At 38.0% G+C, this 20,163-nt stretch overlaps 1 protein-coding gene across 3 annotated transcripts in view; it reads left to right on the plus strand.

Moving 5' to 3' along the window:
• OLA1 (Obg like ATPase 1) overlaps positions 1 to 20,163 on the plus strand; it is a 167,950-nt gene that overhangs the window by 449 nt on the left and 147,338 nt on the right. For all 3 annotated transcript variants that reach the window (XM_027128093.1, XM_027128077.1, XM_027128087.1), the window contains exon 2: positions 1,025 to 1,125. In XM_027128093.1, the coding sequence (XP_026983894.1) occupies positions 1,025 to 1,125 (101 nt within the window). The remainder of the gene's footprint in view (positions 1 to 1,024; positions 1,126 to 20,163) is intronic.

Here is a 20,163-nt window from a genome sequence, read left to right on the forward strand (position 1 = left end):
AAGATGTTGGGTGGGACCTCGCTTTGGCTGGGCGGCCAGCCACTCCTTGGTAGGAGGCCAGAGGACTGGAAAGTCTCTGCTCGTGCAGCTGTGCTTCGGAGACCTGGGGTTTGGCTGGGAACAGCTGTGAGTTACGACCCTGAGAAGGGAGATTCCTGGCCCTCGGGGTCAGGGATCAGAGGCTATCACTTCATGAGCAGGGCGTCAGCGTGGCCCCGGGAGGTTCAATTGGAGCCAGAAGACAGGGATAGTGTTAGTTCCCAGCTTATAAAACGTGAGGTTAGCAGTCCTCATGAGTTCAGTTTGCAGTCGGCTCAATTTTGCCCGGAGAAACTTAGAGCCAGATTGTCAGGGACCGAGAAAGTTTCGACCTGTAAATAAAAAGGCTTAGTAGATCCATTTACGACTAGAAGTAACCAAAGGGTGGATTCAGGAGGTTGCTTATGAGGACTGATGAGTCGTAACTACAGTGCCAAAGGTGAAAGAGACTTGTTGGAAAGACCTTGATACCGGCGTGTGTTCATTCATGCGAAAAATGGTGCTTGTGGGCGAAATGGGAAAGAACAGGTTCCAGATTGAGGGAATGGTTTGGTGGGAGGTGACTCGGTTGCTAGTGGTTCTAGAATGGATTTTCTTTGACACTCTTACCTGTGCTCCTGCTTCCAAATGCTTTCATTCATATAACCACATGTCAGGTTAAGAAAATGTTTTGTGAACAGTCTGGATGTAAGATTGGCAGCTAAATTTTATTTTTGATTTCTGGTGCCACATATTTTTAGATCAGTTTTCCAGGACTTCTCAGGAGTGACTGCTTTGACAACTATCAGAATCAGATCTGTTAACAGAACTTTTTTGTTTTCATTTTTGTTGAAAAATAAAGTGTGTCAGTTTTAGATTGATATATACAGTATGCTGTATTCTTAATCTATTATTCAATAATATATTGTGTGTGATGAAATGTGTTTTTGGTCAATGGGGACAGTAAAAAGTTTTGTTCATATGTATGTTTGTTTTGACATTTCAGATGCCCCCCAAAAAGGGAGGTGATGGAATTAAACCACCCCCAATCATTGGAAGATTTGGAACTTCCTTGAAAATTGGTGTTGTTGGGTTGCCAAATGTTGGGTAGGTGAATGTTGGGCTTTTCTCATTTTCGTTTTGTAAATACTTTGGGTCTTGTTTTAGAAATGGGAACTCATGAGGTAATAAAAATTTAAATTGAAGAAAAGAGGCTAGGAAGCTGGACTATTAATATGTTGCAAAACAAGGTTTTCATTTACACTTATCTTATTTTTGCTTTTCTACACAGATACTGGGTTGAAACTTGAGTTACTTATATTGTTTGTTTTGCTAAACTCAGAGGAAGAAGCAGTGGGAGTTTAAACATCAAGTTGAACCAGATCAGCTCTGGTTTGCCAGAAACACTGTTGGGAGATACACAGTATTGAATTTATGAGGAATTAGAGTAGTTTAAATTAGATTTTCATGCTGGCTGGCTCCGTAGGGTACTTAGGCTGGCTACCAGAGGCCATGCAGTAGGATACTTTAGGAAATAGTTTTAAAAGCCCCATTATAAATTTGATTAGATTTTTGGGAGATCAGGGATCAGATGGCTGAATTTTTACTAGAAAAGAAGGTGACAAGTTTGAACTTAATATTGGAAGTTGTGTGCTAAAAGGGTATCTTATAAAGTGGCTAAATCTGAAAGTTGTGAGAATAAAATTTTGAGTTTTGTAATGTTTAAAATTAAAGTGAATTATTACTGCACATAAGACTAATTAGGAAATATTTGTGGGGTTTATTATATAAATATGTACACATGCAACTTGGTTGTTCAAAGTCTACTTTTTTCATTATTTGCCCTTCTATTTTAATACCTTTTACTAACCTTAAAATGTAAAATGTCTCAGAAGTGATTAGGGTGTACTAAGGAGTAACAGATCCAATATGGATTTATTAAGAGGACGGAAAGTATTTTGGAATGTGCTTTAGGCTTTTAGATTGGTGGCGGGTAGGACAACTATATTCTTTCACGTGTTCCTAGGAGCCCCTGTCATAGAGATTGCTTAGTGAATGGAGCATGGTGTGACCAAGTAAGGCAGTTCTGAAATTCTTGTAATGTAAAACATGACAAGTGGGGCTGTCCTAATTTCAGCCTGGAGCTGGAGAGGTTTGCATTTTGAGGGGGTTTCCTGCTGTGATATAGGCTGCTTGCAAAGTAAGACTAAATAGAGAGTGGGAATCTAAGCAAAACAAATAATTAAGCAAAGTACTGTAGGGTGCTGTCAATAAACTTGAAAGCAAGATATGATCGTTATGTATGTTGTGAACTTTATTGCATTAGTAAGCAAGACATAGTTTTCAGATATTAACATACTTCTCTCATTCTAGAATCATTGCAGTCAATGCAGCTTGACTTTACATGGGACTGATTTAAAATGGGCCATCTTAAAAAATGTTTCCTGTATGAGTTTTTTAGCATAGAGCATAATAAAGTCAATATATAGGAAAATAACCTAGGATATTTTATTATCCAGTATAAATGTGCTATTTATGCTTTTAAATTAAATACTCCTCCCACTTTCCCCCAGTTTTATTGACATATACTTTATAAACAGTAAAATTCACTCATTTTAATAATGTGCAGTTCAATGAGTTTTGGCAATTGTGTTTGGTTATGAACACTCTTTTTTTTAGAATGATCTTACTTTGCCTAACTGTATCAGGTAGGGTTCTTCGTAAGCAACACAAATTCTTGCTGTTTTAAGCAAGAAAAAGAGACTTATTGGAAGGAAAGCATTGAAGGACAAGCTGAACAGCCAGGCCTCAGGAAGGACAGGAGCCTGGGTAGTGCTGGCAGAGACGGATCCACGTGGAGCTCAGCCATATGAACTGAACTTCTGGGTGTTTCTCATCACCTGCTGCCTCTCCAGTGATATAGATTCCTGTGTAAGGAAATCTTACTGGGCATGTCTACCTCTGGATAGGCCCACAAGAAATGGACTGGGGAGAGGGGACAGTTCTCTGAAGGATGGCCTGCTGATCAAAAATAAGGACATTTAGTGCTGAAACCATCTAAAGAATCTCTTGGTTTTTAGAGAACTGGATGAATAAGAAGGTTTGCTGATTACGTAGAAACATAGAGGGATATTTATAGCTAACAATAGTTGATATTTATTTGAACACTTATTTAGTGTATGCCTATCACTATTCTGAGCACTTTATGTGTATTATCTAATTTAATCAATGTTTAACATCCCTGCCCCCTTCTCATTAGAATTTAAATTCCGTAAAGGCAAGGATTGTCTTGTTCTTGTTTATTGTTGTATTTCTAGTACCTAGACTGGTGTTAGGAACTTAGTAGGTAGGCACTCAGTAATTATCTGTGAATGGATAGTTTTTGTGCCCTTGATGCCATGTGTAGGTTTAATGATAAGGAGGCACGTTTTGATGGCCACTTTTTTTTTTTTTTTGGCGGTACGCGGGCCTCTCACTGTTGTGGCCTCTCCCGTTGCGGAGCACAGGCTCTGGACGCGCAGTCTCAGCGGCCATGGCTCACGGGCCCAGCCGCTCCGCAGCATGTGGGATCTTCCCGGACCCGGGCACGAGCCGGCGGACTCTCAACCACTGCGCCACCAGGGAAGCCCAGAAGTTTCTTTTTTATGTAAAAGTGTAAATTTTGCAGTCATAGATTGGTGTATTGACCTTGCTTTATGAACTTAGAAACCCCAGCTCCTTGCACCTCATGCTTCAGCAATCCCAAGGGAATGGCCTTTCATTCTCATGGACCAAAGTGTTGTGAATTCCAGACAACTGGTTATCTGAGGGGTGAAAGGACCAAACAACTTGCCCTGCAGTCTAAGAGGGATTTTTTTTTTCCTGTATGGTGCCACACCATACTTCTGGTAACATTCCTTTGTCCAGATATAGTCATAAGAATTTACTTTCAAGGAAGGCTAGGATATGTAGTCTTTATTTTGATGGACGTATGTTCAGTTAAAAATTCTGTTACTATGAAAGGAGGAAAGAATGAATATTGGGGGGCAACTGTATACTCTGTTCCATTACTCAGCAACTGCCTCAGGAGAGTATTTGTCTTGCTTAGTTGATACTTCCGGGAATGTCCTTTGGTTGTTCCTACAGCTTGCCTTTTCCCAATTTGCCAGAGTCCAACCACAAAGCTATGTACTGTTGTTGAGGAAAACATTGTAGGAAATGCTTTAAAAAAAAATCACAGGGTAATTATGTTCAATGTTTTAGTTATCTATTTTTATGTAGGAAACCACTCCAAAAGTTTGTGGTTTAAAACGATAAATATTTATAATAATATTTCTCATGATTCTGTGGGTTAGCTGGGTGAGTCTACTGCTGGTCTCACTTGAGATCCTTCATGTGGCTGCATTCAGCTGATGGCTAGTGAGGGTTGGAAGGTCCAAGATGGCCATACCCACAGGGCTGGGGCCTTATCAGGCTGGAAGTCTAGGGCATTTCTATCTTCCCTTACTTGGCTTCTTTCTCTCCAAGTGGTCTCCAGCCCAAACTTTTTTATAGCATGGTGGCTGACTCCCAAGAGAGTGAAAATGTGCCAGTGGTACAAAACGCTCCCACCTATTTCTTTTAGTCAAAGCAAGTCGTGACACCAGCCCAGAGATAAGGAGGGAAGGGAAATAGACTCAGCCTCTTGAGGGGAGGAGTAGAAAAGAACATGTGGCCATCTTTAATCCATTGCATTCTCCTATTTTCCTATTTTCCTAATATAGTTTTTTTTTTTTTTTCTAATATAGTTTTATATGACACCCATTTGTTCCCTGGAGAAGTCTTCCTGGCTCGTTCTTAGCTTCTTGTTCTTACTGAAGAGGCTCCATTCTTGATTGCTTCGAGAAACTCACTGGAGGAAGATTAATCTCTAGGTGCTCAATTAATAATGCTCTTTTTAATGCATATATTTATTTTTCATGCTGGCCAGTTTTTTTTTCCAATATTTGATTATAAAAAATTTCACGTACAGAAAAGCCACTCACTTTTTATACAGAATAGTGTTTATTATATATACATTATATATAGGAAACAATAAGCAATTATGTATATTCTATCCTTGGGATAGATTATATTTTTCTTTTACAATTTTAAAGTCTTAATAGTAATCTTCCACTGATGACTATTAATAATTTGTTTTTTGCAGATTGCTTACATGAACTAGTTTGAAATTGATGTGGAAATGAAGGTACAGCGTGGTACAGATTGTGTATTTTAACTCTTTTGTAGGTCATTTAAGACCTTTTAAAAATGTTTGCTTTTGACAAAAACTATAGCAAAAGGCAATAATGATCTGATTGTCAAAGCTGGTACGCATTTTTTGTCCTTAACTTACTTAACCTCTCTGCCCTATTTGGCACTGTTAGTAACTCCCCACCTCTCTCAACTCTTCCTTCAGTCTTTTGTGCTTGCTACACTTCCTGTGTTTGCGCTCTATATTAGGTTTCTGTCCTTGGCTGTCTTCTCTTTTATACTTTCTCCCAGTCTCATCCTCTCCTAATTTTAATCATCTGTTGGCTTCTCTTTTCTAAATTTATATGTCCTGCTCAGGTTGCATCTGAGTTCCAGATTCATATATCTAACTGCCCTGAATATCTCCAGTTAAATGTCTACACCCTACATGTCTAAAACTGAACTTATTGCCTCTTGCATTCCCTATCTTGGTTAATAATACTACTTTCCACCCAGATACTTGAGAGATTTATCTTTTCATCCTTTCCCCTCAGCTGTATTTTTCAGTAGGGCACCAAACCTGGTACCTGAATATCTCTCTGATCTATTTTCTTCACATCTTTTTGCCACTCATTTCTTACTTGAATTATTTCAGAGGCTTCTTAAGTGGGCTTTCTGTCAGCGCATTATCTATAGTAAATCTTTTTTTGTTTTGCCCAGGTGTTTTTTTGTTTTTGTTTTTTAAATTGAGGTATAACATACACAGTAAAATGCGAAAACTTTAAATGTACATATCAGATTTTTACATTTTAATTCACCCATGTAACCAGTACCCACATCAAAATCTAGAACAAATCCAGTGCCACAAAAGACTTCCTTGTACCCCTTCCCAGTTGGTACTATCCTTCCTAGGATAACCATATTCCAACTTGTATTACCACATTGATTAGTTTGCCTGATACAGATGGAATCACACATTATGCACTCTTGTTTTTTTTTTTTTTTTTCTTTTTTGCGGTACGCGGGCCTCTGACTGTTGTGGCCTCTCCCGTTGTGGAGCACAGGCTCCAGACGTGCAGGCTCAGCAGCCATGGCTCACGGGCCTTTCCACTCCGTGGCATGTGGGATCTTCCCGGACCGGGAAGATCGGGACGCACGAACCTGCGTCCCCTGCATGGGCAGGCGGACTCTCAACCACTGCGCCACCAGGGAAGCCCACATTATGCACTCTTTATATCTTTTACAAGTCATTATGCCTGAGAGAATATACACTATATTTACCCTTTTTGCTATTGATGGGCATTTGGGTTGTTTCCTTTTTTTGTCTATTATGAATAGAGCTGCTTTGAACATTCATGTACATGTCTTTTGGTGGGTAGATATAAGAACTCATTTCTGTTGGGTGAATGGATACACTTACCCCACTCACCCTGTCCCCCGAACTCCCCACCTCTAGGAGTTAAATAGCTTTAGATACTGCCACATAATTTTCCAAAGTGGTTATTCTAATTTATAGTGCTGGTATTGTAAAAAAGAGTTCTAATTTCTCTTCATCCTCACTAGCACTTGGTATTATCATTCTTTTTCATTTTGGCCATACTTGTGTGCAGTATCATGATCGTTTTGCATACCTGTGATAGCTAATGATTTTGAACATCTTTTAATATGTTTACTGGACATTTTTTGTGAAGGATATTTTTTCTTTTTAGTAATAATTAGGTGTTTTTTATTCTGGATATGGGTTCCTTGTTGGATATGCATTAGAACTACCTCTTCCTAGTCTGTGTGACTTTTTGCTTAAGAGTAAATAAAAATTGTTTTTGAAGTAGTTTCGCAATTAAAAAATTTCATACTTGCAAAGCTAGTTAAAAAAATTCCTATATGAGGTCTGCTTACACTCCCCAAATGTTAACATAGTACAGTTATAAAAATCAGGAAATTAGCATTGATTTACCAGTTGTCTCACTAATGTCCATTTTCTGGTCCAGGATCTAATACAGGATTACATATATGTTGCATTTAATTGTTGCTGTGTCCTTAGTTTCCTTTAACCTAGAACAGTTTCTCACTTTGTCTTTCATGTCCTTGACACTTTTGAGGAGTGCTGACCTCTTATGGTAGGCTCTTAAACCTTGGGGTTTATCTAATATTTCCTTGTGATTAAATTCAAATTATGCATTTTTGGATGCAGAAGTGACATGTGCTTCTTAGTACATTATATCAGGAAGCACACAATGTTGATTTGTCCTGTTACTAGTGATTTTAACTTTGATCACTTATCTAAGGAGGTGTCTGACAAATTTCTTCACTGAAAAGTTTACTGTATTTTCCGTTGCAATTAATAAATATATCTTTTAGGGAGATACTTTGAAATTATGTAAATACTGTGTTTCTCATACTTTTGCCCCCCAGTTTTGGCGTGTATTAATGATTCTTGTTTGAAATAGTTATTATTGTGGTGTTTACCAAATAGAGATTTAAAAATTTCTGTTGGTCTTCTACATTTATAGAGGAAACAATTTATAGAAGAAACAATGGAAATTCTATTGTTTAGAATTCTATTGTTTAGAATTCTGTTGTAAAGAAGAACCCCCCATTTTCTCATGTAAATTACTTATAATTTGTTTATATCAGGATCAGTTTTTACTTTGCTGGTTATAATGCGTTACTATTGTTATTTATTTTGTTGCTCAAATTGCCCACATTTGGCCATCAGGAGCCTTCCTGTTCACTCGTGTTACTTTTGATGTGTCCTCTATTTTTTGAGTATTTTCTGGTTTCTAGCTCCACATTATGTTCCAGGCTTATTTGTACCTTCTCTGTCCCAGCTTTGTAATAAACAAATTTTTCTGTTGACACATGTTTTCATCTCTCTTGGGTGTATACTTAGGAGTGGAATTTCTGGGTTGTATGTAACCGTATATTTAACTATTTGAGGAACTGCCAAACTTTTCTAAAGCGAGTGTGTCATTCTGTGTTCTTACCAGCAATGTATGTGGGTTCTACTTTCTTCACATTCTCACCAGTGCTTGTAATTATCTTTATTAAACATTTTTTATTTTTTTAAAATTTTATTTATTATTTATTTATTTATTTTTGCGGTATGCGGGCCTCTCACTGTTGCGGCCTCTCCCGTTGTGGAGCACAGGCTCCGGACGCGCAGGCTCAGCAGCCATGGCTCACGGGCCCAGCTGCTCCGTGGCATGTGGGATCTTCCCAGACCGGGGCACGAACCTGTGTCCCCTGCGTCGGCAGGCAGACTCTCAACCAGTGCGCCACCAGGGAAGCCCTATTAAACATTTTTTAAATTGAGGTTTAGTTGATTTACAATATTATAGTAGTTTCAGGTGTGCAGCATAGTGATTCAAAATTTTTATAGGTTATACTTCATTTATAGTTATTATAAAATATTGGCTATATCCCTTGTGCTGTGCAATATGTCCCTGTAGCTTATTTATTTTATACATATTAGTTTTTACCTCTTACTCCCCTACCCGTATCTTGCCACTACACCCTTTCCCTGTCCTCACTGATAACCACTATTTTGTTCTCTGTCTTCATTTTGATTTCATTTTATTTCATATATTTTATTTTTTATACAATAGTTCTGTCTGGATAGTTTTCATATTTTTTCATTCCTCATTTTCTTCACCTGTGAGTCTGTTTATTTTTTGTTATGTTCACTGGTTTGTTTTGTTTTTTAGATTCCACATATAAGTGATAATATACAGTATTTGTCTTTCTCTGCCTGACTTATTTCACTAAGCATAATACCCTCCAGGTCCAGCCACATTGTTGCAAATGGCAGAATTTCTTTCTTTCTTTTTTAATGGCTGAGTAGTATTCCATTTTGTGTGTGTGTGTGTGTGTGTGTGTGTGTGTGTGTGTGTGTGGTGTGTGGTGTGTATCTCATGTTATCTTTATCCCTTTATCTGTTCATGGACACTTAGTTTGCTTCTATATCTTGGCTATTGTAAATAATGGTGCTATGAACACTGGGGTGTATGTATCTTTTAGAATTAGTATTTTCATTTTCTTTGGATATGTACCCAAGAAGTTGAATTGCTGGATCATATGGTAGTTCCACTTTTAGTTTTTTGAGGAACCTGCGTGCTGTTTTCCACAGTGGTTGCAGCAATTTATGTTCCCACCAACAGTGTACAGGGTTCTTCTTTCTCCACATCCTAGCCAATATTTGTTATTTGTGGTCTCTGATTGTTATCATCTTTTTAATTATAGCGAAGGCATGAAGTGGTATCTCATTGTGGTTTTGAATTGCACTTCCTTGATGCCTAATAATATTGAGCATCTTTTCATGTGCTTATTATGCCTTCATTTTGGAACGATTTTCGTTGGGAATTCCAGGAACAGTTTTTCTTTCAGCACGTTGAAGGTATCTTCCATTTTCTTCCAGCTTTCTAATGAGAAGTCTGTTGTTGTTGTTATCTTGGTTTCTTTGTACATAATGTTTTTTTTTTTTTCCCCTATAACTTTCTTTAAAATTTTCTCTTTACTACTGGTTTTCAGAAATTTGATTTTCATATGCATTGATGTGGTTTCCCTTATGCCTCTTTTGCTTGGGGTCTGTTGAGACTTTAGGCTTGTGAGTTTATCATTTTCATTAAATTTGTAAAATATTTGGCCAGAGCATTTCTTCAAATGCTCTTTTCTCCCCCTCTCCTCCTTTCCCTTCCTCTCCTTCTGAGACTTTTATTACATATGGGTTAGTCCGCTAGGTAATATTCTACTGAAGCTCTGGTTATGTTTTTGTCCAATTTTTTTCCCCTGTGCTTCATTTGATAGCTGCTGTTGTTCTGTCTTCATGTTCACTGATCTTTTCTGCAGTGTCTAATCTACAGTTAGTCACATCCAGTGTGTTTCATTTCAATTCAATTTTTTCATATACTGTATTTTTTATACAATAGTTCTGTCTGGATGGTTTTCATATTTTCATTATCTTCATATTTACCTTTATATCCTTCAGAAAAATTTTAAAAAATCTATTACATTTATTTTAAGGTCCTCGTCTGCTAATTCCATCATCTCTATCATTACTGTGTTTGTGTTTATTGACTTTTATCTTGCTTTGGATCTATATTTTCCTGCTTCTTTGCATGCCTGTTAATTTTTTTTTTTTTTTTTTATGGTACGCGGGCCTCTCACTGTTGTGGCCTCTCCCGTTGTGGAGCACAGGCTCTGGACGCGCAGGCTCAGCGGCCATGGCTCATGGGCCCAGCCGCTCCGCGGCATGTGGGATCTTCCTGGACTGGGGCACGAACCTGTGTCCCCTGCATCAGCAGGCGGACTCTCAACCACTGTGCCACCAGGGAAGCCCGTGCCTGTTAATTTTTATTGGATTCCAGATGCTGGATTTTATGTTGAGTGCTGAATGTTATAGTATTCCTTTAACGAGTGTAGGACTTTGTTCTGGCATTTAGTTTTTGTGTATCATTTTGATTGTTTTGAGGCTGTTTATTATATTTTCTTATGATGAGTTCATAATATTTTTTGCTCTGGTGCTACTTTAGCTCTGATACTAAGACGTGACTCTTTGAGGACTCTACCCAAGTTCCCTTATATTATTATATCTTTCTCTGCTCTGGCTGGTGGGGATGTGAACTGTTCCAAGCTCCGTGTGAACCTGAGAACTGTTCACTGTGCTGCTTTTGAGTGTTTTTTTCTCCTGGCCTTTGGAGACTGAGCTTCCTCATGTACAAATATTACTGAGCCATATTCTTGAAGATACCTTCTGCTTATCTCCAGAGCCCTCTCTCTGTGCAACTGCTTCCTTTCCAGTATACTGTCCTGTAAATTTTAGCTACTTTGGCCTGCTCAAACTCTCATCTCAGTCTCTTTAACTTGGCATGACTGCCGGGTTCTATTGGTTCCCCCTCCCTGTGCTGTGGCTTTGAAACCACCTTTAGGCAGTAAGCTAGGGTAGTTTTAGAGCTTAGTTCATTGGTTGTTTTCACAGGGAACACAGTCCTGTGCTACATACTGTCCCCTGTTTGAAAACTGTTTATTTCATGTTTTATCTGATTTCCTAGCTCTTTGTGTCAGGAGGGCAGTTCCATAAATAGAAGGGGAAGCAAAATTCCCCAATAACATTTAAATGAACTTAAATCTTATTGTATACTTCTCAGTATTCCAGGGTGCCTCCTCTTTCATGGAAATTCGTGACTTGGGAATTATTTGTTTTCTTTTTTAATATGTTATGAATAATCTTTTGGACAATGGATATGCTCTCCCACTCACTCTTTCCTGTTATCAACAGTAATTGTGTACCTTAAAAGTACTTCATAATTTACTTTCTGTTAAATCTTTTAATTTTCATTATTTTTCAGAATTCTGGTCACTTTTTTTTTTCTATTTTCATAATTTTTTTTTGCATTTTTTAAAATTAGTTGTCCATTTTATACATATTAGTGTATATATGTCAATCCCAATATCCCAGTGCATCACACACCACCCCCCACCCACCGCTTCCTCACTTGGTGTCCATACGTTTGTTCTCTACATCTGTGTCTCAATTTCTGCCCTACAAACTGGTTCATCTGTACCATTTTTCTAGGTTCCATGTATATGCATTAATATACAATATTTGTTTTTCACTTTCTGACTTACTTCACTCTGTATGACAGTCTCTAAATCCATCCCTGTCTCTACAAATGACCCAATTTCGTTCCTTTTTATGGCTGAGTAATATTCCATTGTATATATGTACCACATCTTCTTTATCCATTTGTCTGTCGATGGGCATTTAGGTTGCTTCCATGTCCTGGCTATTGTAAACAGTGCTGCAATGAACATTGGGGTGCATGTATCTTTTTGAATTATGGTTTTCTCTGGTTATGTGCCCAGTAGTGGGATTGCTGGGTCATATGGTAATTCTAGTTTCAATTTTTTAAGGAAGCTCCATACTATTCTCCATAGTGGCTGTATCAATTTACACTCCCACCAACAGTGCAAGAGGGTTCCCTTTTCTCCACACCCTCTCCAGCATTTGTTGTTTGTAGATTTTCTGGTGATGTCCATTCTAACTGGTATGAGGTGATACCTCATTGTAGTTTTGATTTGCATTTCTCTAATAATTAGTGATGTTGAGCAGCTTTTCATGGGCTTCTTGGCCATCTGTATGTTTTCTTTGGAGAAATGTCTATTTAGGTCTTCTGCCCATTTTTGGATTGGGTTATTTTTTTTTAATATTGAGCTGCATGAGCTGTTTATATATTTTGGAGATTAATCCTTTGTCCGTTGATTCATTTGCAAATATTTTCTCCCATTCTGAGGGTTGTCTTTTCATCTTGTTTGTAGTTTCCTTTGCTGTGCAAAAGCTTTTAAGTTTCATTAGGTCCCATTTGTTTATTTTAGTTTTTATTTCCATTACTCTAGGAGGTGGATCAAAAAAGATCTTGCTGTGATTTATGTCAAAGAGTGTTCTTCCTATGTTTTCCTCTAAGAGTTTTATAGTGTGCGGTCTTGCATTTAGGTCTAATCCATTTTGAGTTTATTTTTGTGTATGGTGTTAGGGAGTGTTCTAATTTCATTCTTTTACATGTAGCTGTCCAGTTTTCCCAGCACCGCTTATTGAAGAGACTGTGTTTTTCTCCATTTTATATCCTTGCCTCCTTTGTCATAGATTGGTTGACCATAGGTGTGTGGGTTTATCTCTGGGCTTTCTATCCTGTTCCATTGATCTATATTTCTGTTTTTGTGCCAGTACCGTATTGTCTTGATTACTGGCTTGGTAGTATAGTTTGAAGTCAGGGAGTCTGATTCCTCCAGCTCCTTTTTTTTTTCCCTCAAGACCGCCTTGGCTATTTGGGGTCTTTTGTGTCTCCATACAAATTTTAAGATTTTTTGTTCTAGTTCTGTAAAAAATGCCACTGGTAATTGGATAGGGATTGCATTGAATCTGTAGATTGCTTTGGGTTGTATAGTCATTTTCACAATATTGATTCCTCCAATCCAAGAACATGGTATATATCTCCATCTGTTTGTATCAGCTTTAATTTCTTTCATCAACATCTTATAGTTTTCTGCATACAGGTCTTTTGTCTCCCTAGGTAGGTTTATTCCTAGGTATTTTATTCTTTTTGTTGCAATGGTAAATGGGAGTGTTTCCTTAATTTCTCTTTCAGATTTTTCGTCATTAGTGTATAGGAATGCAAGAGATTTTTGTGCATTAATTTTGTATCCTGCAACTTTACCAAATTCATTGACTAGCTCTAGTAGTTTTCTGGTGGCATCTTTAGGATTCTCTATGTATAGTTTCATGCCATCTACAAACAGTGACAGTTTTACGTCTTCTTTTCCAATTTGTATTTCTTTTTCTTCTCTAATTGCCATGGCTAGGACTTCCAAAACTATGTTGAATAATAGTGGTGAGAGTGGACATCTTTGTCTTGTTCCTGATCTTAGAGGAAATGCTTTCAGTGTTTCACCATTGAGAATGTTGTTTGCTCTGGGTTTGTTGTATATGGCTTTTACTATGTTGAGGTAGGTTCCCTCTATGCCCACTTTCTGGAGAGTTTTTATTATAAATGGGTGTTGAATTTTGTCAAAACCTTTTTCTGCATCTATTGAGATGATCATATGGTTTTTCTTCTTCAGTTTCTTAATATGGTGTATCACGTTGATTGATTTGCATATATTGAAGAATCCTTGCATCCTTGGATAAATCCCACTTGATCATGGTGTATGATCCTTTTAATGTGTTGTTGGATTCTGCTTGCTAGTACTTTGTTGAGGATTTTTGCATCTATATTCATGAGTGATATTGGTCTGCAATTTTCTTTTTTTGTAGTATCTTTGTCTGGTTTTGGTATCAGGGTGATGGTGGCCTCATAGAATGAATTTGGGATTGTTCCTTCCTCTGCAATTGTTTGGAAGAGTTTGAGAAGGATGGGTGTTAGCTCTTCTCTAAATGTTTGATAGAATTCACCTGTGAAGCCATCTGGTCCTGGACTTTTGTTTGTTGAAAGACTTTTTTTTTGTTGTTGTTGTTGAAAGACTTTTAATCACAGTTTCAATTTCATTACTTGTGATTGGTCTGTCCATATTTTCTGTTTCTTCCTGGTTCTGTCTTGGAAGGTTATACCTTGTAAGAATTTGTCCATTTCTTCCAGGTTGTCCATTTTATTGGCATAGGGTTGCTTGTAGTAGTCTCTTAGGATGCTTTGTATTTCTGTGGTGTCTGTTGTAACTTCTCCTTTTTCATCTCTAATTTTATTGACTTGAGTCCTCTCCCTCTTTTTCTGGATGAGTCTGGCTAATGGTTTATCAATTTTGTTTATCTTCTCAAAGAACCAGCTTTTAGTTTCATTGATCTTTGCTATTGTTTTCTTTGTTTCTGTTTGATTTATTTCTGCTCTGATCTTTATGATTTCTTTCCTTCTACTAACTTTGGGTTTTGTTTGTTCTTCTTTCTCTAGTTCCTTTAGGTGTAAGGTTAGATTGTATACTTGAGATTTTTCTTGTTTCTTGAGGTAGGATTGTATTGCTATTAACTTCCCTCTTAGAACTGCTTTTGCTGCATCCCGTAGGTTTTGGGTCATCGTGTTTTCATTATCATTTGTCTCTAGGTATTTTTTGATTCCCTCTTTGATTTCTTCAGTAATCTCTTGGTTATTTAGTAACATATTGTTTAGCCTCCATGTGTTTGTGTTTTTTACATGTTTTTCCCTGTGCTTGATTTCTAATCTCATAGCGTTGTGGTCAGAAAAGATGCTTGATATGATTTCAATTTTCTTAAATTTACTTTGGCTTGATTTGTTACCCAAGATGTGATCTATCCTGGAGAATGTTCCATGAGCACTTGAGAAGAAAGTGTAATCTGCTATTTTGGATGGAATGTCCTATAAATATCTGTTAAATCTATCTGGTCTATTGTGTCTTTTAAAGCTTGTGTTTCCTTATTAATTTTCTGTTTGGATGATCTGTCCATTGGTGTAAGTGAGGTGTTCAAGTCCCCCACTATTATTGTGTTACTGTCAACTTTCTCTTTCATAGCTGTTAGCCATTGCCTTATGTATTGAGGTGCTTCTTTGTTGGGTGCATATATATTTATAATTGTTATATCTTCTTCTTGGATTGATTCCTTGATTATTATATAATGTCCTTCCTTGTCTCTTGTAACATTCGTTATTTTAAAGTCTGTTTTATTTGATATGAGTATTGCTACTCCAGCTTTCTTTTGATTTCCATTTTCATGGAATATCTTTTTCCATCCCCTCACTTTCATTGTGTATGTGTCCCTAGGTTTGAAGTGGGTCTCTTGTAGACAGCATATATATGGGTCTTGTTTTTGTATCCATTCAGCAAGCCTGTGTCTTTTGGTAGGAGCATTTTTTTTTTTTTTTTTTTTGCTGTACGCGGGCCTCTCACTGTTGTGGCCTCTCCCGTTGCGGAGCACAGGCTCTGGACGCGCAGGCTCAGCGGCCATGGCTCACGGGCCTAGCCGCTCCGCGGCATGTGGGATCTTCCCAGACCGGGGTATGAACCCGTGTACCCTGCATCGGCAGGCGGACTCTCAACCACTGCGCCACCAGGGAAGCCCGGTAGGAGCATTTAATCCATTCACGTTTAAGGCAATTATCGATATGTATGTTCCTGTTACCATTTTCTTAATTGTTTTGAGTTTGTTTTGTAGGTCCTTTTCTTCTCTTGTGTTTCCCAGTTAGAGAAGTTCCTTTAGCATTTGTTGTAGAGCTGGTTTGGTGGTGCTGAATTCTTTTAGCTTTTGCTTGTCTGTAAAGCTTTTGATTTCTCCATCGAATCTGAATGAGATCCTTGCCGGGTAGAGTAATCTTGGTTGTAGTTTTTTCTCTTTCATTACTTTAAATATGTCATGCCAGTCCCTTCTGGCTTGTAGAGTTTCTGCTGAGAAATCAGCTGTTAACCTTATGGGAGTTCCCTTGTATGTTATGTCATTTTTCCCTTGCTGCTTCAATAATTTTTCTTTGTCTTTAATGTTTGCTAATTTGATTACTATGTGTCTCGGTGTGTTTCTCCTTGGGTTTTTCCTGTATGGGACTCTCTGTGCTTCCTGGACTTGGGTGACTATTTCCTTTCCCATGTTAGGGAAGTTTTCAACTATAATCTATTCAGATATTTTCTCTGGTCCTTTCTCTCTCTCTTCTCCTTCTGGGACCCCTATAATGTGAATGTTGTTGTGTTTAATGTTGTCCCAGAGGTCTCTTAGGCTGTCTTCATTTCTTTTCATTCTTCTTTCTTTATTCTGTTCCACAGTAGTGAATTCCACCATTCTGTCTTCCGGATAAGGTCACTTATCCGTTCTTCTGCTTCAGTTATTCTGCTATTGATTCCTTCTAGTGTATTTCTCATTTCAGTTATTGTATTGTTCACCTGTGTTTGTTTGTTCTTTAATTCTTCTAGGTCTTTGTTAAACATTTCTTGCATTTTCTCGATCTTTGCCTCCATTCTTTTTCCGATGTCCTGTATCATCTTAACTATCATTATTCTGAATTCTTTTTCTGGAAGGTTGCCTATCTCCACTTCATTTAGCTGTTTTTTTGGGGTTTTATTTTTTTCCTTCATCTGGTACATAGCCTTCTGCCTTTTCATCTTGTCTATCTTTCTGTGAATGCGGTTTTTGTTCCATAGGCTGCAGGATTGTAGTTCTTCTTGCTGCTGCTGTCTGCCCTCTCATGGATGAGGCTATCTAAGAGGCTTGTGGAAGTTTCCTGATGGGAGGGACTGGTGGTGGGTAGAGCTGGGTTTTGCTCTGGTGGGCCGAATTCAGTAAAACTTTAATATGCCTCTCTGCTGATGGGTGGGGCTGGGTTCCCTCCCTGTTGGTTGTTTGGCCTGAGGGGACCCAACACTGGAGGCTACCCTGGCTCTTTGGTGGGGTAATGGCGGGCTCTGGGAGAGCTCTTGCCAAGGAGTACTTCCCAGAACTTCTGCTCCTAGTGTCCTTGTTCTCATGGTGAGACACAGCCACCCCCGCCTCTGCAGGAGACCCTCCAACACTAGCAGGTAGGTGTGGTTCAGTCTCCTGAGGGGTCACTGCTCTTTCCCCTGGGTCCTGATGTGGACACTACTTTGTGTGTGCCCTCCAAGAGTGGAGTCTCTTTTTCCCCCACTCCTGTCAAAGTCCTGCAATCAAATCCCGCTAGCCTCAAAGTCTGATTCTCTGGGAGTTCCTCCTCCCGTTGCCGGACCCCCAGGTTGGGAAGCCTGAAGTGGGGCTCAGAACCTTCACTCCACTGGGTGGAGTATAAGTATTCTGTGGTATAAGTATTCTCCAATTTGTGAGTCACCCATCCAGCAGTTATGGGATTTGATTTTATTGTGCTTGCGCCCTTCCTACTGTCTCATTGTGGTTTCTTCTTTGTCTTTGGGTGTGGGGTGTCTTTTTTGGTGAGTTCCAGTGTCTCCCTGTCGATGATTGTTCAGCAGTTAGTTGTGATTCTGGTGCTCTTGCAAGAGGGAGTGAGAGCCCGTCCTTCTACTCCACCGTCTTGAACCTGAAGCCTGGTCACTGTTGCTATATCATATAATTTCAGATTTTTTTTTTCGCTCATTTATTCATTTACTATTAACTATAGCCTGTTTTGGATTTCACCAGTTTTCCTGCTAATGTCCTTTTTCTTTTCCTGTATAGACCTTTTAAAGGTCATGAAAAATTTCATTTACTTTTGAAAAGTTCTATTCAGGTATTTTGTATAATGTCTCTCAATTCCAGTTTGATGTTTCCTCATGCTGTGGACTTTTTCTTTATCCACTCCTCTGTCGATAGACATTAGGGCTGCTTCCACCTTTTGGTTATTGTGAATAATGCTGAAGTGAACATGAGTGTGCAAATATCACTTTGAGATCCTGCTTTTAATTATTTTGGGTAAATACCCTGAAGTGGAGTTGCTGGATCACATGGTAATTCTATTTTTAGTTTGTTGAGGAACCTTCATACTGTTTTCCATAGCAGCTGTACCATTTTACATTCCACCAACAGTGTGCCAGAGTTCTAATTTCTCTACGTCTTGGCCAACACTTGTTTTCTGTTTTTTTGATAGTGACTGTCTTAATGGGTGTGAGGTGATACCTCATTGTGGTTTTGATTTGCATTTTACTGATGATTGGTGATGTTGAGCATCTTTTCGTATGTTTCTTGGCTATTTGTTTATCTTCTGTGGAGAAATGTCTATTGAGGTCCTTTGCTACTTTTTAATGTTACTTTTTACAGTTACTTTTGTTGTTGTTGTTAAGTTATACTAGTTCTCTATACATTCTGGATATTAACTCTTTATCAGACATGTGATTTGCAATTATTTTTTTCCCATTCTATAGGTTACCTTTCACTCTGTTGATTGTTTCTTTTGATGTGCAGTTTTTAAGTTTGAGGTAGTCTCATTTTTTTTCTAATTTTGCTTTTGTTGCATGTCCTTTTGGTGTCATATCTCAGAAATAATTGCCAAATCCAGCGTTACAAAGTTTTTCCCCTATATTTCCTCTGTGACTTTTATAGTTTTAGGCTCTACCTTTAGGTCTGTAATCCATTTTGAGTTAATTTTTGTGTATGGTTTAAGGTGAGGGTCTTCATTCCTTTGCATGTGGCTATCCAGTTTTCTCAGTGTCATTTATTGAAGAGACTGTCTTTTCCCCATTGTGTGGTCTTGATACTCTTGTCAAAGATTATCTGACTGTATATGGGTGGAGTTATTTCTGGGCTCTCTATTCTGTTCCACTGGTATATGGGTCCATCTTTATGTCAGTTCCACACTATTTGGATTACTGTAGTTTTATAATATATTTTGGTATCAGAAATCATGCAATAGACTTTTGGGAAGAACACTGTGGAGGTGAAGTGCCTTTCTCATTGTGTCATATTGAGGGGCTACATGATAGCAACATGATTTGTCACTGGTGATGTTAACCTTGATCATTTGGTTAAGGTGGTGTCTGCCAGATTTCTCCACTGTAAAATTATCCTTTTTCTTTTTGATAGGCTGTTCCTTAGAAGCAAGTCACTAAGTCCAACCCATGCTCAAGGGGAGGGGAATTAAGCTCCACCTCCTGAAGGAATAAGTATCAAAGAATTTGTGGACATTTGTTAAAATCACCACAGTAATTAATTAGTATTATGGGGGAAAGGTATCTTGAGGCTATTTAAATATTCTGTTTCTTCTTAAAGTTTCCCCAGCTAAACTTTATCACTTCTTGGTGGATTTTGCCTGCAGCAATTATTAGTGTGGTGTTCTAATGGTGATATTCTACTTCCTTTATTCCTTTTACATTTATTATTTGGAATTCTTCTGTATGGAATTTTTTTTTCCCCCTACAATTAGTTATTTATTCAATCATTTATATAGTTCTATTTAGACTCAGTGAAATTTTTTTTATTCTTTGGGTTTTAATCCAATATTATCAGTATTTATTTTGTTGCTCAAATTGTTCAGATTTGGTCATTGGGAGCTCCTTTAAGTTGCGTTTTATGTCCTTTTTACATGCCTCCATCTTTTTTTTCCATTCTTTTTGTTTTTTCCCTTTCTTTTTTTTTCCTTTTTTTTTTTTTCTTTTCAAGCATTTCCTTTCTCTCTGACACTAAGATATTTCTGGCTAATAGTGTATTTTTTGTGTCCTAACCTTGTCTCCAGAGAGCCTTGGTTTCTTTTATCGAAGAATGGTATTTAGAAACTAAGATCTGGGCTCTAGATGTGATCCTACTGCTGGGGTGTTACTTCTTTTAAGCCCTCTCACCTGATAGAATTAGGAAAAATATGTGGTTATACTAACTTATGTATACACACATTGGTATTTATTCCTGTCATTTCTGTTTTCTGTATCTAGCAGATAGATACTTTTTAACAGTTTAGTTATATGTAAATTCAAAACATTTCGAAAGAATATTCTTTTTTCCATGCTTTTGGTTGTGTGTTGTATGAATGGTTAATTCAGAATGCTGGGGGAGTTTGCATTGGTATCCTGACTTCC

This window comes from Aethalodelphis obliquidens, unplaced genomic scaffold (assembly GCF_003676395.1).
Source record: "Aethalodelphis obliquidens isolate GAN/ISIS:26980383/991018 unplaced genomic scaffold, ASM367639v1 scaffold2, whole genome shotgun sequence".
Lineage (NCBI taxonomy): Eukaryota > Metazoa > Chordata > Mammalia > Artiodactyla > Delphinidae > Aethalodelphis > Aethalodelphis obliquidens.